The following is a 16,218-nucleotide window of genomic DNA, read 5'->3' as shown; positions in this document are numbered from 1 at the left end:
TGGCACCTTTATGAGATTAAGGGAGAAATTATGAAATTATAGCATTAGAACTGGAAAAAGGTGCTTTGGAGTTCATTTAGCCCAACTCCCTCATTTGACTGGGCCTTCACTGAACCTCCATTACATAGAGTACCTAACTGCCCAAGTAGGAAAAGACAAAGCGAGGAGGTGAGGTCAATTCCTCTGACTGTACTTAAAATACTTTTTCCATTGTTCCAAAATGTTTGGCCCTTAGAAGACTGGTCATCAAGCCCATTGAGAGATACACTAAGCCTAGAAAAATAGTAATTTGAAAGAAACTCACTTAGTATAATGCCTGACAGATGAGAAGTACTTAATAAACGAATCCTGACTTGATTGTTGAACTAGAGCTAGACTTTAAAAGTCATGGAGTCCAGTTACCCATTTTATACATATGGGACAAAGACCCAAAGAAATAAGGAACTCATCTGAAGTTATACAATTAGTAAGTGGCAAAGTAGGAATCTGATCCCAAGCCTTGGCACTCTAAATTTATCACTTGTTCACCTGTACCACAAATCTCCCAAGATGATGTTCACAAGTTGTTTTTGTTTTTGTTGTTGTTGTTTTTAAATTGGCTTAGATAGACCAATGAAGAGGCTAAAGGCAGGACTTTTTTTTGAATAAGGTACTTGGCAGGTGCTCAAGAAATCCTGGTTGAGTTAAATACAGTAGGAACTCTTTATCAAATGTGAAATGAATTAAATTTTTGAATAAATTGTTTGTTTTTGGGAAAAAAACAGGCATTTTAGTAAACAACAAGATTTGAAGAGTAACACTGGCTTCTAACATTTATCTTACAAGTAATATATAGAATTGGCTTTATACAATAGAAATAAAATTCTGGTCAATAGTCATATATTAAGGACCTACTTGATGACAAAGAATTGGATTTATTAATTTGTTATGTGTATATATTATATGTGTGTAGTGATATATATCAATATAATAAGACAGTTTCTAGCATTCATTTGCTATTCAATGTGTCTGTGGATGTTTATCCAGCAGAAATTCTAACTAATCTCATTTTAATGAAATACAAGAAAACAAGGACATCAGATAGATGGGCAGTGTTTGGATTTAATGAGTTGTGAGAGGAAAGCTATATTCTTTGGGAGGTAACTGAGAAATCTGGGACATTTATTCCTCTCAGTCCTTGTAAATACGAGTTGTCAAATGTACTCACGAATGCAGAAGGAACATCCTTCTATTTGGAACAACCAAATAGCAATGATTTTTGATTTAAGGAACATAGCTCACTGGCTAACAAACTCGGTTATTTTGCTTAGCAAATGTACAGATTCCTTTTTATCCCTCCAACCCTCCTTCCCTCCAAGACACACACAAGCATGTGCACCCCCTGGTCCCCTATGTTATGAAGTAAATAAATGCAGTCTCAAGCCTGATTGAGAAAATTAAATTTGAAAATGAATTAGATCAGAATTTCTTAAATACTATTATGACTATTATATACCAGACGTTATTTTAAGCATCAGGGATAAAAATAAAATCAATATATTAATCAATAAACATTTATCAAAACCTCCCATGTGCTTAACAAATGAGGCACTGTTTGTTCTAGGTGCCAGAGATACTTAGACATGTATAAAACAACCCCTGTCCTCTAGTAACTTACAAGACTAAATGCAAAATAGATAAAAAGTCATTTATGAGGAAGATGATGAAGTGGTATTAGGGGAATGTAGTTCCTAAGGGAGAAATAAAATCAAAATGTGTACACAGTCATTTTGGAAGAAAAATAAAAGTTCTAACTATTAGACAGTCAAGAAAGGGTTCCTGTGGGAGTTGGCATTTGACCTAAACTCTAGGAGTTAGGGATTCCAATAAGTAGAGGTTTGGGAGAAAAACATTCCATGTAGCACAAGGAAGGAAATTAGGAAGAGGGATTTTTTTTTTTGGGGGGGGAGAGAGACAATACTATGTATGAACACCAAGAAGCAGCAGCTAGAATCTTTCATTCTATTAGTTCAACAAGCCATGAAGGGGAGGATGCTTTTTAATATGAGCCTTAGAGAGCTACACTGTTAAGTTGGTGTCAGTGGGTAAGAGAAACATAATATCAGACTGCCTGGCACTTCATAGTCAGAAGTAGGAAGTATCTAAGTATATAGAAATAGGAAGTAAGTCTTCATTGTCTCCACACTTTGGTGTAATTGACACACTCTTTGCCAGTTTCACTATTGAACAAGGAGGGTCCTGGACTTCTTGAAGCTCTCTGTCCAGGCTCAGTCAATAAGCATTTATGAACAGACACTGTGCTAAGTGCTGGAGATACAAAGAGAGGCAAAACAAACAAACACGAAAAACATGGTCCTTCCTTAACTCTCATATTGAGATGATCATATACTTTTTTTCTTTTTTTATTATTATAGCTTTTTATTTACCAGATATATGCATGGGTAATTTTTCAGCACTGACATTTGCAAAACCTTTTGTTCAAACTTTCCCTTCCTTCCCCCCACCCCTTCCCCCTGATGACAGGTTGACCAATACATATTAAATATGTTAAAGTATAAGTTAAATACAATATATGTATACATGTCCAAACAGTTATTTTACTGTACAAAAAGAATCGGACTTTGAAATAGTGTACAATTAGCCTGTGATGGAAATCAAAAATTCAGGCGGACAAAAATAGAGGGATTGGGAATTCTATGTAGTGGTTCATAGGATGATCATATACTTTTGATGTCAACTAATAAGAAAAGATTATTGCACCATAGATATTAAGCTGAAAAGTCACTCTGGATCATCTAATTCAGCTCTCATTTTTAGATGAGGAAATCAAGATCTAGAGGCATTCTACTTGATTGCCCAAGACCATATAGGTAGTAGATAATACTGTATATTTTATACTGTGCTGTGCTACTCCTAAAGAGAGCTCTGGCTTTCTCTACTTGAAGCTGGAGATTTTTGACATGTTCTCTGTCTAAGATTGTCTGAGAAGAGAGTGCTACTGTTCATAATGAAAGAAGAACCTATTTCTTCCCCTAATGCAAATGCAAAGCGAATCAACCAGAGCTGCTGTGAGCTCCTCATGGATACTTTCTCCTCATGGTACTGAGAGTGATAATGATCTCTGAGCATAATTTCATGACAAGGTAATGAAACCAATTACATTATCTGAACTGTAAACACTAAAAGCATTCTTTTTCTCTGGCTGAGCCAAAAAAAGAGGATCACTGTCCCTGGCAGCTGCTCACCCACCACTAAAATATTATTGTGGGTGAAAAAGCACATTAGTTGTTAAATGAAGGTTTGGAGGCCTGTTTGCTGCAGAGGGCAGAGGAGCTGAGAATTTAGGACTCAAGTACTACTGTTTATGAGAGAGATTCTGAAAAAAAATCTTGACAGATCTCAACTCTGCCATTTAACCTTTGAGAAACCACTCCCCCTATCTGGGCCTCTGTTTCCTAATCTGTAAAATGTGGGGTTGGGACTAAATCATCTTCAAAGTTCTTTCCAACCCTAAAACCTATGAACTTAGAGTCTTAATAAATAATATGTATATAATATAACAAATATATACGTTATATGATAGTTAATCCCTTTACCTTCTGGCCTCAGTTTCTTCATTTGTAAAAAGAAAGCATTTGATTTCATGACCTGAAGTCCTTTTCAGTCTCAATCCATATATTTGTCAACATAAGCAGGACTGAACCTTAAGTTCTAGAGTACCTATATAGATATAAGGGAATTAGAATACATTATGGTCTCTTCTTTATACTTCTTACCCTTGCTTAGGGTTGTTCTATAGATTAGGAAACTGAAGCTAAGAAGTTACCCAAGACAGTGTAGGAATTTCTTAAGGGAATTCACAAGGAATCAAGAGATATTCATTCATTTTCTTTTATCTTGCTATATTTATTCAGGATATTTGACTAGATTGGATAACTTGTAGGACACCTTTTCTTCCTCTTATTAATACATTACCTATTGATTTATCTGTTCATGTTCAAAAATGTTTTTAACAAGGTTTTCTTCTCCTTGAGATCATTGGCAAACTTCTCAATTAGATTGTAATCTTCTTGAAGGTAGGGGTTGTCTGTTGCCTCTTTCTTTATATCCAACACTTAGCATAGTGCCTGGTACATAGAAGGTGCTTAATAAATGCTTTTTAATTGATTAATTTCCATTTCCCCCTTATTCTCTTAATTTTCTCTCTCTCTTTCCTTTTGATGATGAATTCATAAGGAATGGATCTCAAAATTTTCTCAACCTTTTCCCACACTGGGAAATTCCCTTCTTACTAGGTTCAGTCCTTCCTCCAAATGATTTCTGAGGGGAGAGAATTGACCCCAGTTCCTTTTCCTTCAAGTCTAGTACAACTCCATTCATAAACTAATGGCCCCAGATATCTCTTCTTTAGTTTGCTGGTTTAGCCTTACTTGCAGTATGCTATTGGTCTAGGCAAACCATTGTTCTACTTCTTCTTCAGCTCTTTCTCAGGGAAGCAGGGGAGAGTTAAGTTTCATTGCTTATTGCCACAGAATGGTGGAAAATGGACAGGGGCAAGGGGGTGTTCTGGCAGAGAGTACAATAGCGCTCAGGGGAATTGCTGAATGAATGGATCCTATAACACAAGGCTGTTGGCTCTGTTGGGTTTGGCTGTCCAGTTACAGTGGAGAGACTGGCTGGGAAAGGGAAACTTAATCAGCATCTTAAGCATTAGGGATTAGTCTTCTCTGCTTAATTCATCAAATTGTTTCCTTTTAGGCTTCTTGGTTTTTATTCTGTGGAGATATCTACAACCATATTACTTCTGCTTTATAACTATTTTGGAGAGTATTGTGAAATCATGAGGATAAAAGAAAATGTTCAGTTCTCCTTATTGGTCATATCAGTAGATACCATTATCCCTATTTTACAGGCAAAAAAAAAAAAAAACTGAGGCTGAGAAAAGTTAAATGACTTTTCTAAGTAGGAAATGTTTGAGGCAGGATTAAAATTCAGATTTTCTGATTTCAAACACAGAACTCTATTCATTGAACCACTTAATTGCCCTCTTAATAAATGTTTTTTTCTTTCATTCATGTTTTTATTTAACTCATTCTTTCTGATATGCATTTTATTCCCAAGTCTTCTTTTCTTTTAATTTTTTTTTTTTTTAGTATACTAGATACAAAATAAGAAAAAACAAAATAGAAAAACAAAGAAAAGGAAAAAAAACAAAATACAACAAAAGATTGTCTTGTGTCCACTGGACTATTAGGAGGATTAAAAATATATAACAATAAATTTCCATTACAAGAAAGCATATATAATAATAGAAGACATTATATTAATTATAATCATTATATTCATGACTAAACATCTTTGCTTTCTTGTAGGTTTTCCTTTTGTTCTCTGTGTATACTTTTTATTTTATTCTTTTTTTTCCTCCCTTTCATCCCCCCAACACCCTTGAGCAGGTTAAAGGTAAGCACAGATATATTATATATATATATTTATATTTATATCACACACACATATCTATATATACACATACATATACCTACATATTCCCAAGTCTTTTAAAGAGTTTATCTTCACTTAATCTTTTGAGTCTGACAACTGAATCTTTTTCATCGATCATATCATCTTTTATTTTAATTATTAACTTCCTAGACAGAGGGCAGAATGACTTCTCTGATAGATAACCAGAGAGAGTCTGTCTACTATTCCATCCTGTCTCAAATCTCCAAATAAAAATTGTAAAATTCAAACACAATTTGTAAAATTCATTTGTTCAAAAAAATATTTATTTAGTTGCCCTGGGTGAAGATGACTCAGGGATTATGAGTTAAGGGAATGACAAAGTTTTGATAAGATACTATTTCTAAGAGGCAGGGGAGGGCAGTGAAAAGAACACTGGTCTAAGGGTCTAGGAAGACCTGAGTTTGAATTGACTTCTGGCATTTGAGGGCTTGTGGGCAAGTCATTTAGGATATTCAGCATGGTACAAGATAAAGTTCTCTGTCTCTGGAGTCAAACCCAAGGCCAAATTCTACTGCCTATGCTAAGTACTTATGTACCCCTGAGAGAATCACATGACCACGGAAGAAAATGAACTTCTCTGAATGTTAAGTTTCCCTATCTGGAAAATGGAGGTGGTAATAATAATAATAAGAATAATAATAATAATAATAATAATAGGCTACATATAGTTCATAGGACCATTGTGAGATGTGCAAGGCATTATATGAATGATTATTTGTTCCTCTTCTTTTCCTCCTCTTCCTCCTCCTCCTCCTCCTCCTCTCCTCTTCCTCCTTTCCCTGCCTTCATGAAGTCAGTTGCTTGATGACTTAAAGTGTGTTAAGGGAGGGCTATTTTCCTTTTGGCTATGGATAGGAAAGCTTTGACACCTGTTTGCGCTTGGCAGTAGCACTCTGGTTATGTGGTTTCAGGTGATGATCTGGAAGTGTAGTCTTAGCCTGTTGCCAAAGTAATAGCAATATATCAATCATATATTTACAAATGCTGAAGGCCTTCCTTGTGTGTTGGGACAGAAATTGAAGCTGTCTCATCTCCCAACACTATTTACCAGCTGGCTTTGGCAAGGAGAGATCTAGTTTCTTTAGGTGACCTCAGTACTGGAACAGATGGAAATCCTTGGTCTGGCAGGCCAGCTTTCTAGTGTTAGACTCTAAAAACTTCCAGTGAGAAGTATGACAATAGCAGAGGGATTATCCCATGGGAAAAATAAGAAAAGGATAAAAGGGAAGGTGATGGCAAGGAGGAGTATGATCACTGTTCAAGAGAACTCAGGGACAAGGGAAACAGGAGTCATTGTCTGATGAACAGTGGTAGTAGGGTAGGGGGAACAGATTTGGATTAAAATCCCATTTCTTTCATATACTGGTTGTGTGTCCCTGGCAGAGTCACTTTGCCTCCTTCTCAGAAATTTCAGAGAAAGTTCTGACTTGAACTGATAAGAGGGCCTGTTCTCAGCTATACTAAGGAAATCCTAAGTCCTATCCCTGCCACTGTTCTTCTATGGAGAGATAACCTGTTTCTTCAGTGCTTTAAAGTTTGCAGCAATACTACTTTCAGAAGGGCAACTATCATTTTTTTTTTTTTTTTAATCATTTTTCACATTTCTTTTTGGATGAGGAGATCAAGGTTCTGGTAAGTGAAGGGGCTTTACTAAGGTCAATCAGATAGGAAGGAGCTGACTTGGGACTTGAATTCTGGTCGTCTGATTTAAAATCCAGTATTTGGTTCCTTGAATCTCATTCAGAAAAAAAGGAATAGTTTTAATTAACTGTCCCCATCCCCCAACTTCCATCTACTTATAAGATAAAGCTTGACTTGAACCTTAGTTTGTGAAAGTCTGAGATCATAAAGAAAAGAACATCCTTATGTGTCCCCAAGGAGGTTAGTTAGAGCTGTGACAGGTACCCAGAGAAATAAATTGGAAGAGGAAGAGAACACTAATGACTAGGGATAAGCAACCAACATGGCAGTGAATATGCCCAGCAGAATATTGGGAATTTTGTGGAAGCAACTGGCATTTATGTAACTCTTGGAGTAAAGTTATTTACATCCTTAACCTCATTTGATCCTTCCCTCGAGCAACTATGTGAGGAAAGTATCCCAGATGGTATTTTTCCTATTTTATGGAGAAGGAAATCAACCACAAAGATGTGTTCCCTTGGGGTAGTGGAGAGTGGACAGAGCTTCGGACTGGTGTTCCACAGAGAGTGGATTCAAGATCGGCCTCTCCTTATTAAGTGCAAAATGGGGATCCTAATAGCATCTACCACACAGAATTACTGTGAGAATCAATGAATATTTAGCTATCTGTACATATGTAGTATGTACGACACACATGCATACCTTTAGTATTATATTTATAAAAAGGCATCTCCAACCCTCTACTAATTCTCCCACTCACCAGTTTTCCCCGAATTACATTGTAATTTTTTTTTTTTTTGGTATATAGTTTGTATTTATTTAACTATGTTTTACATCTTTCCTGCCAATCTCAGTAGAATGCAAGCTTCTTGAGATTGGGGATTTGTTTCAGTTAATATCCCCAGAACCTACCACATAATAGACATAAGATAAGTCTTTTAGTGATTAGTGAATTGTATTAAATTTATTTGATTTGAATCATCTAAGGGTACACAGTTAATAAGTAGCAGATCTGGGTCTTCTGTTTCAAACTGTTACTTTTGGCAGTCATCTATACTATTTCTCTATGGTTATCTGTAGCTTATGGGTTATATAAAATATCATTATTGGTGACAAGTAAGCTTGGAAAAGGAGGTGGCCCAGTGATATTATAGACACTAGAAGAGCCACGTGAAGGGAGAGGATACTTGAGGGTGGGGTGGGGGAAGGATGAGAATCAAACCTTTTGGGAGGGGAAGTGAAATTGTGAATTGCTTTGGCAGAAAATTGATCTGTACTGATAAAATCAGAGGAAGGGGAGCAGCTAGGTGGTGTCAAAATGCAAAGAGTGTGGGGTGTGGAGGTAGAAAGACTCATCTTCTTGAGTTAAAATCTAGCCTCAGACATTTAACTCTGTTTGCCTCAGTTTCCTCATCTGTTAAATGAACTGGAGAAGGAAGTGACAAACTGCCCCAGTATCTTTGCCAAGAAAACCCCAAATGGGGTCATGAAGAATTCGACATGATTAAACAGCAACAAAAACCGATGAAATCACAGAGGCATCAAAATAAAAATCAGAGTAAACTTTTTGATAACAGTGACTATGGGGAGTGAAACTTTGGAATCCATGCTTTTTAATATTTGCTATTTGGGGGCAAAGATGGCATTATGTTGTCATTCAAGCTTATGGCTTATTTTTGTCACACAATTTCATTTCATGTTTCTCAGATAACTTACTGTGAGGCAAGAGAGATATGAGATATGAGATATCAATTTCTAGGAGCAAGCCAAGGATTCAGAAAGTTAAAGAATCAACAAATCTCTAAGCTGGAGAGATGAAATACATGCTACTGTACAGTCAATTGTCATTTTTGTATACTTAAATGACCTTGAAGAGCTTGCTTAGTCATCTACTCATTAGTGCCCTGAAACGACTCAGTTTACAGAAATTGTTTGGGAAGAATGTTTTCTAGAGACATTTACAGGTTCAATTCTTTAGGCAGAAACATTTTCATTCATGATCTTAATGGGCTTTTGTTGGCTAAGAGAAATGGTTAAATATAGACATTGATATTCCAAATCTCTATGCTTTAGCCATATTGCCCCAATATCCTGGCATCCCTCCTTATAGCATCAGAGTTGGAACATGAAACCATCTTCCCCAGTTCATACCTAATCAAATGTCCCATTTATAGCATACCCAGGAAGTGGTCATCCAGCCTTTGCTTATTAGTTATCATATAATTTTTAAATATAATAATTATAAATATAAAATTATAAATATTTGATTAATGATTCATGTTTCATACCTATGCCTTTCACCCACCAAAGTTGCTGAGTCTTAGACTCCATTTTCATGTATATAATTGTGAAGCTCTCTCTATAATCAACATACAGAATTTTTATTTAACATTCTTGACAGTACCATAGGCTCAAAACTCAGTATTTCAAATGAAAAATGAAATCTATATAAATCCCACTACCTTGGTTACTGATGTGCAGCGGCTTGTGGGATTAGATGTCTGAGTGAAATAGAACCCTTTTTCTTAAAGAAGCCTGAGTCTCATTCTTGTACCTTGAGTATATATCAGTTAGAATAATTTTCATTCAGAATATATTTTTCAGTCAAACTAACGTTAAGCCAAAATCTTTGATAAGGGATGTATCGTGTGTTTCCTATACCCCATAACATATGGCATGCTATATCAGTATGGATACTGTACAATGGTTTTATACTTGCAGAATATTATTTGATTGTCTCCATGTTCAAATGCCCATGAAATAGCATAATATTCCTTTAGAAATTGTTCTTTCTAGGTGAGCCCGTCAAGAAGTATGTTGCTACCTGAGCATGGCATTTGCTATTGTTGATTATATTCCAAGAGCAGTTAATTTCTCAAAAAGTCTACTTCCTCTTTAGGACACTTGGGTGGAATCATGGTATCCTTAATGTGTACATCATCCTTTTCCTAGAACAGATTGTATCCCCTCCATGCCTTCTTGTCCTGTTTTATTCTCAGTCCCGCCCTTCCTCCTCCCCCATAAATTCTCTAGAGAAGAAGGGGCAGCTACATGATTTAGTGGATAGAGCACTGGATTTGGATTCAGGAAGACTAGGAACTCTAGTTCCGTCCCTTACAAGCTGTGGGACCCAGGACAAGTCATTTAACTTTTCTCTGCCTCAGTTTCTTGGATTGTAAAGGAAGGATAATCGTAGCACTTATCTCTCAAAATTATTTTGAGGATAAAATGAGATATTCGCAGGATTCTTAATAACGCAATGCCTGGTAAATAATAGGTGTTTTAAAAATGCTTGTTTGTTTCCTTTTTCCTTTCTTTATCCCTCAGTACCATGTCCTGATGCGCTTGATGAATATTTATCCATTAAGACAATTTTATACATTCACCAAGCATTTGTTAAACACTATCTGCCAGGTACTATGCTATAATCAGGGAATTTCCTCCAAAAAAGATGACAATAAAAATAACCAAGAGTAACTAACATATAGTTCCCACTCTCAAGGAGTTTATTTTCCTAAAGCACACTCTTCCCAAGGCAAAGAAAACTTAGCTTATTTAAAGGAAAAAATTCCGAATAATAAATTTTAATTTTTTGAAAATCTGCCTCTCTATGGCAAAAATGATGACAGTGAAACATGTCAATGTCTCTATAATGGTTCTGTTTAAATTAATTGATGTGTAGCTGGGCTCCCTCCCGACATGCAGGAGCTAACCTCTTTCATGCAGTCTGGCCAGTCTTACTCTTTTTGTGAGTATACATTTCTTGGATGAAAGATTTTCCATTACTTTTTGTCCAGCTTTCATTATTAGTAATATACCACAGCCCACAGATGAAAGACTCATGGATATTTCATATCACCTTGTTCCTTTTAAGTCTAAGCGCCTGACTTCAGGGTAAGCCCCTTCTCCCCAGCTGACATCTAAAAGATACACAGTCTATAATTACATACACATATATAATATATACATACACATATATACCACATATATAAAAATTCAATACGTATATGGGTATGTATAATGCATTTAATAGCCAACAACAAAGAAAATAATCAAACAAACACATAAAAGAAATAAAATCTTATATGAAATCCAAAGCATTTCACAAGGGAATTGTTCTATGTTCCTTTCTAAGTTCATTTGAAGTTTTATTATATACTTATATCTATATTGTACATATATACATACACACATATATGGGTAGCTAATGGCACAGTAAATAGAATGCCAGGCTTGAAGTCAGGAAGACTCATCTTCCTGAATTCAAATTGGGTTTTAGACACTTACTAGCTGGGTTAAGTCATTTAACTTGTTTACCTCAGTTTTCTCATTGGAAAATAAGCTGGAAAAGAAATGGCAAACTACTTCGCTATCTTTGCCAAGAAAAACCCAAATGGGGTCACAAAGATTTGGATATGACTGAAAAGTGACTGAACAACATGTATGTAAAAATAAGTATATATACTCTAGATACACATATGCATGCATACACACATATGTAGTATATATATATGTATATATATATGTATGTATTTTTACTAGAAATAAAGTGTTAATCAACTAGGAAAGTACTGAAATAAACAGGAATATATAGGAAATGTAATACTATTTTAAGAAGTCTTGAGTTTCCTCCAAAGTGAATTCTATAACATTCCACCTTTCTTGTTAGTGCTCCCCCCTCAAAAATTACTCAGTATTTACTTTGTATATATTTCTTTATGTACGTATTGGCTTCCAGAATAGATTTTAGGGCAGGAATTTTATATCTTAGCCTAAGTGCTTGATAGATACTTACTGAATTTGAGGCTTAAAAAAAACAATCCATGAGCACCCTATAATCTATTGGCTCTAATTATTGCATATATAGATTGTTTCCAGACTGGAAATGTGTGTGTAAACATGTATGTATATATGTGCATGTGCATCTACACTCACAACACACATGTATACATGCATACATTTGTATACAATACACACATATCCATACCCATATATATGTATCTGTGTGTATGTGTTCCTTATAAATTCCAGATATCAGATCTTTATGGCACTTGTCTCAAAGGATTGTTATGAGGGTCAAAGAAAATAATCTATGCAATGTACTTTGCTGACTTAAAAGTGCTATATAGATGCCAGTTAGTATTGCTAGTATTGTTGTCTGGAAAGGTAATGATCTATTTGTTAAAATGCTCCCAGTCTGGCTCCAGCTTAGCTTTCTAGACTTCCCACCCCTCCCCCCATTATTCTCCCTCCCAAACTCTATGTTCCATCCAAACTAGGATATTGGCTATTCTCTTTCCACCTCACACCTGCAAGTCTTTGTTTCTCCAAAGGCAATGAATTTTTCATTTGTCTCTAGGGAGTCCTAGAGACAAGATTCAGTTCAAACCCAGGTTCTCCAGGAAGTCCTTCCTTATTTTCCTAGAGATTAATATTTTTCCTTCCTCAAAATATCTTACATTTACATATATATATATGTGTGTGTGTATACATATATATATGTGTGTGTGTATATATACACATGTATATATACATATGTGTGTGTGTGTGTGTGTGTGTGTGTGTGAAACCTGGACCCTGGACCTGTCAACCCTTTTTGCCTCAATCCCTCATCTGTAAAATGAACTGGAGAAGGAAATGGTAAACCACTCTAGTGTCTTTGTCAAGAAAACTCCAAATGGGGTTATGAAGACTAATAACACTAATGAAATTATTTAGTAATCATAATAGCTCAAATTTGAATTGCATTTAAAGGTGTACACCATGTTTTCATAGATCATAAAGATTATTTTGTTGGCTTTTGCATTTTCTGTACACAGTAGGCACTTAATAAATGCATATTGGATGGAATTACTTAAGATGACTAGGGACTACACATAGCTAGTTGGTTGTTGGTAGTTTTTTTTTGTGTGTGTGGTTGTGGTTTTTAAATTTTCAGTGTAGAACATTTTATCTTGGATTTAAGCCATGAGTAAAATTTTACTCCATCATAGGGAAGCTAAATATCACTAAAAACCACTTCCTCTTTTCCAGCTCCTGGGCCTCAACTATATCAGAACTTACTATGTCTCTGAAGAATGAACCCCGAGTAAACACCTCTGCACTGCAGAAGATCGCTGCCGACATGAGCAACTTAATAGAAAACCTGGACACCAGGGATCTCCATTTTGAAGGAGAGGAAGTGGATTTTGATTTATCTCCAGAGGATTCTAAGCCTGGTAAGATAGAAATCCCTGTCTTAAAAGGTAAATAAAGTCTATTCTAGCTCTATATCTGTCATCCTGTCATTGAGTCTCAGGTCCTCCCAATCCAATGCTCAAAATCATATTCCAAGGACTCTTCTCAAAGCTCTAACCTTTAATCTACTGCTTTTATAGAACTATGGTCTCATTCATAACTTACAAACTAACTTACTATCCCCTGTACCCACAAAGGAAGTGCATTTCTCTCTCCCAGCTTAGCTGGTGCTGAAGGGACAGGGATTTCTATCTTTTGAGATCATCATCACACAAGTGGTCCCATGTTAACGTCCACCTGCCTGGATTCTCATAGTTAGGGATGTCAGAGTTGACTCAGAATTCTTCCACCTACTATTCTACTCTCCACAGGCTCCATTAGGATTTTTTCTTCCTAATGAAGAGTATCCTGGCCCCTCTAGAATCCTGGCTATGGAGTGTATGTGGCCATTAAAACATATTGACATCCTAAAGATTCCTCAGCCTTGCCATCAGTCATGTTCCTGTGGCCTAAAGAATACCAAGTTTTTCAATCCTCCCAGCAGCTGAACTCCCCTATACGTGTTGTCTCCTCAAATAGAAACTGAGCTCATTAAAAGCAAGAACTATTTGGCTTTTCTATTTTTATTCTAGCACTTAGCATGGTATTTGGGAATTAGTAGTTCAGTACATAGATCACCTTGTCTGGAGTCAGGAAAATTCATCTACTTGAGTTTAAATCCAACCTCAGCCACTTAATAGCTGTGTGACGCTGGGCAAGTCACTTAATCTGTTTACCTCAGTTTCCCTTTCTGTCAAATGAGCTGGAGAAATGACAAACTACTTTAGTACTTTGCCAGAAAAACTCCAAATGGGGTCAGAAAAGTTGGACATGATTGAAGCCACTGAACAACAAAACAATAAATGTGCTTCTACTCCTTTTCTTTCCAACTATTCCAAAACTCTCCTTTTACAGAGGAGAAAACCGAGACCTGATCAAGTGATTTGTGCAAAGTAGCAGCAGGATTAGGATTAAAACTCACTTCTTCTGACTCCAAATCCAGAATCTCATTTCTACTGCTTATAAGCTATTGAACTTCTCCATTTCATTTTGTTTGTGACTTCATTAGGGTGAAGAATGATTGAGGAAGTTTCCTCTAATAATGAATATCATCACTTTTCCTATAATTTTTAGAGTCTTAGTTGTCTGTTGCACTGAAAAATTGTGTGAGTTGCCTAAAATCACATAGCCAGTGTATGCCGGAAGAAGGATTTGAATCCAGGCTAACTTTCTAACCACTTTGCAAACCATGAAATGATGCCTCTATTGTTACCTATATTATCATAGTTAAATCAATTCACCTTTTTCCAGTCTGTTTTGTCATCTTTCAAATGCTAAATTTTGAGAATTCCAAAAATCCTTCCAAGTCAAACTCCATGATCTTGTTACCCAATACCAATACCAAGCATTTTATAGTCAGTTTGTTCTTGTAGAGATAATATGATCTAATGACTAAAGTGCTGGACTTAGAGTCAAAGTCAACAACATTAATTAAGCACCTGCTCTGTACTAGACACTAAGCTGAGTGCTAGGGCTACAATGAAAGGCAAAAACCAGACTGCTTTCAAGAAGCTCACGTTGCAATGAGGGAGACAACATAATGCAAATTATAAGTCATCCCAGAGGGAAGACACAAAGATTTAGGTGATTTGGGAAAGATTTCTTGAAAAAGGTGGGGTTTTTGTAGAGATTTGAAGGAATCCAGGGAAACTGGCAGAGATGAAGAGAAAGAGAGCTCTAGGCTTGTAGGACCATCAAGAAAAGTGATCACAGTCCAGAGATGGAGTATGGTTATTTGAGGAAGAGGTTGGAGTACTTAAATGGAGGGAAGACAGGAAAGGTAGGAATGGGTCAGGCTCTGATGAACTTTAAAATCCAGAGAAGTAATTTTATATTTGAACTGAGAGGTGATGGGAAATTTCTGGCATTTACTGAGAAAAAGGATGACCAGTTAGACTGACATTTCAGGATGATCAATGAGAATTGCCTGCAATTGGGAGAGACTTGAGGCAGATAGACCAACCAGCAGCCTGTCTCAGTAGTTCAGTTTGAGACGATATAGGGCCACTACCAGAGACAAAGGAGGAAAGAGGGAGTAAAAAGTTAAAAAAAAAAAAATTGAGTTCAAATTCTCTTTAAGATGTTTTCTAGCCATGTGACCCCAAGTAATTAACCTGATTGGTGACATTTAGGTACATTAACTTCTCTCAATCTCAATGTGCTGAGACTAGTAGCTAAATTATAGGACAGGATCAAAGGAGGTAACAAATGCAAAGCACTTTAAAAAGTATAAAATACTCGTATGATTGTTGACTATTATTATGTTTATTTTAATTAATTGATTATTTTTAGTGCGCATCCCCTTCTCGGCTATCTACCACACTCAAGGATTTAAGGACCCCAACATAACAACCTATCTCACTGGGTGTCCCATCAAAGCCCAGGTCCTGGAAGTGGAGCGATTCACCTCAACAACAAGGGTCAGTACACATGTGTCACCACAGTCCTATTTGTACATAGTTCACTTACTTGCTTTTATATATCCAAGAGATTGTTCCCAGTGAGGTGAGCATGCTCCAGGAGTGCAGATAGCAACCCTTATGCCATGCTAGTTGAGTGAGAGCCTTCATAAGTTTCTGGCCACCAGAATTTACTTGGCAGCCAGTACCTTGATGAAGAATTTTTTAAGATTTATACAGTTTGGTCAATTGGCCAAGAAACATAGACCCTGTCATCTGGTCTACATTCAACTTCTTGCCAGCTTGGCAAGACCTGCCAGAG

The 16,218-nt window shown here is 36.3% G+C and overlaps 1 protein-coding gene across 4 annotated transcripts in view; it reads left to right on the top strand.

Moving 5' to 3' along the window:
- PLD1 (phospholipase D1) overlaps positions 1 to 16,218 on the top strand; it is a 268,046-nt gene that overhangs the window by 115,507 nt on the left and 136,321 nt on the right. For all 4 annotated transcript variants that reach the window (XM_074298190.1, XM_074298191.1, XM_074298192.1 and 1 more), the window contains 2 exons: positions 13,195 to 13,379; positions 15,790 to 15,917. In XM_074298190.1, coding sequence (XP_074154291.1) covers positions 13,226 to 13,379; positions 15,790 to 15,917 — 282 coding nt within the window. In that variant the 5' untranslated portion in view covers positions 13,195 to 13,225. The remainder of the gene's footprint in view (positions 1 to 13,194; positions 13,380 to 15,789; positions 15,918 to 16,218) is intronic.

Source organism: Sminthopsis crassicaudata, chromosome 3 (assembly GCF_048593235.1).
Source record: "Sminthopsis crassicaudata isolate SCR6 chromosome 3, ASM4859323v1, whole genome shotgun sequence".
In the NCBI taxonomy this organism is placed as follows: Eukaryota; Metazoa; Chordata; class Mammalia; order Dasyuromorphia; family Dasyuridae; genus Sminthopsis; species Sminthopsis crassicaudata.
Note: the sequence above shows the minus strand (reverse complement) of the source record. Positions and strands in the feature narration are given on the sequence as shown.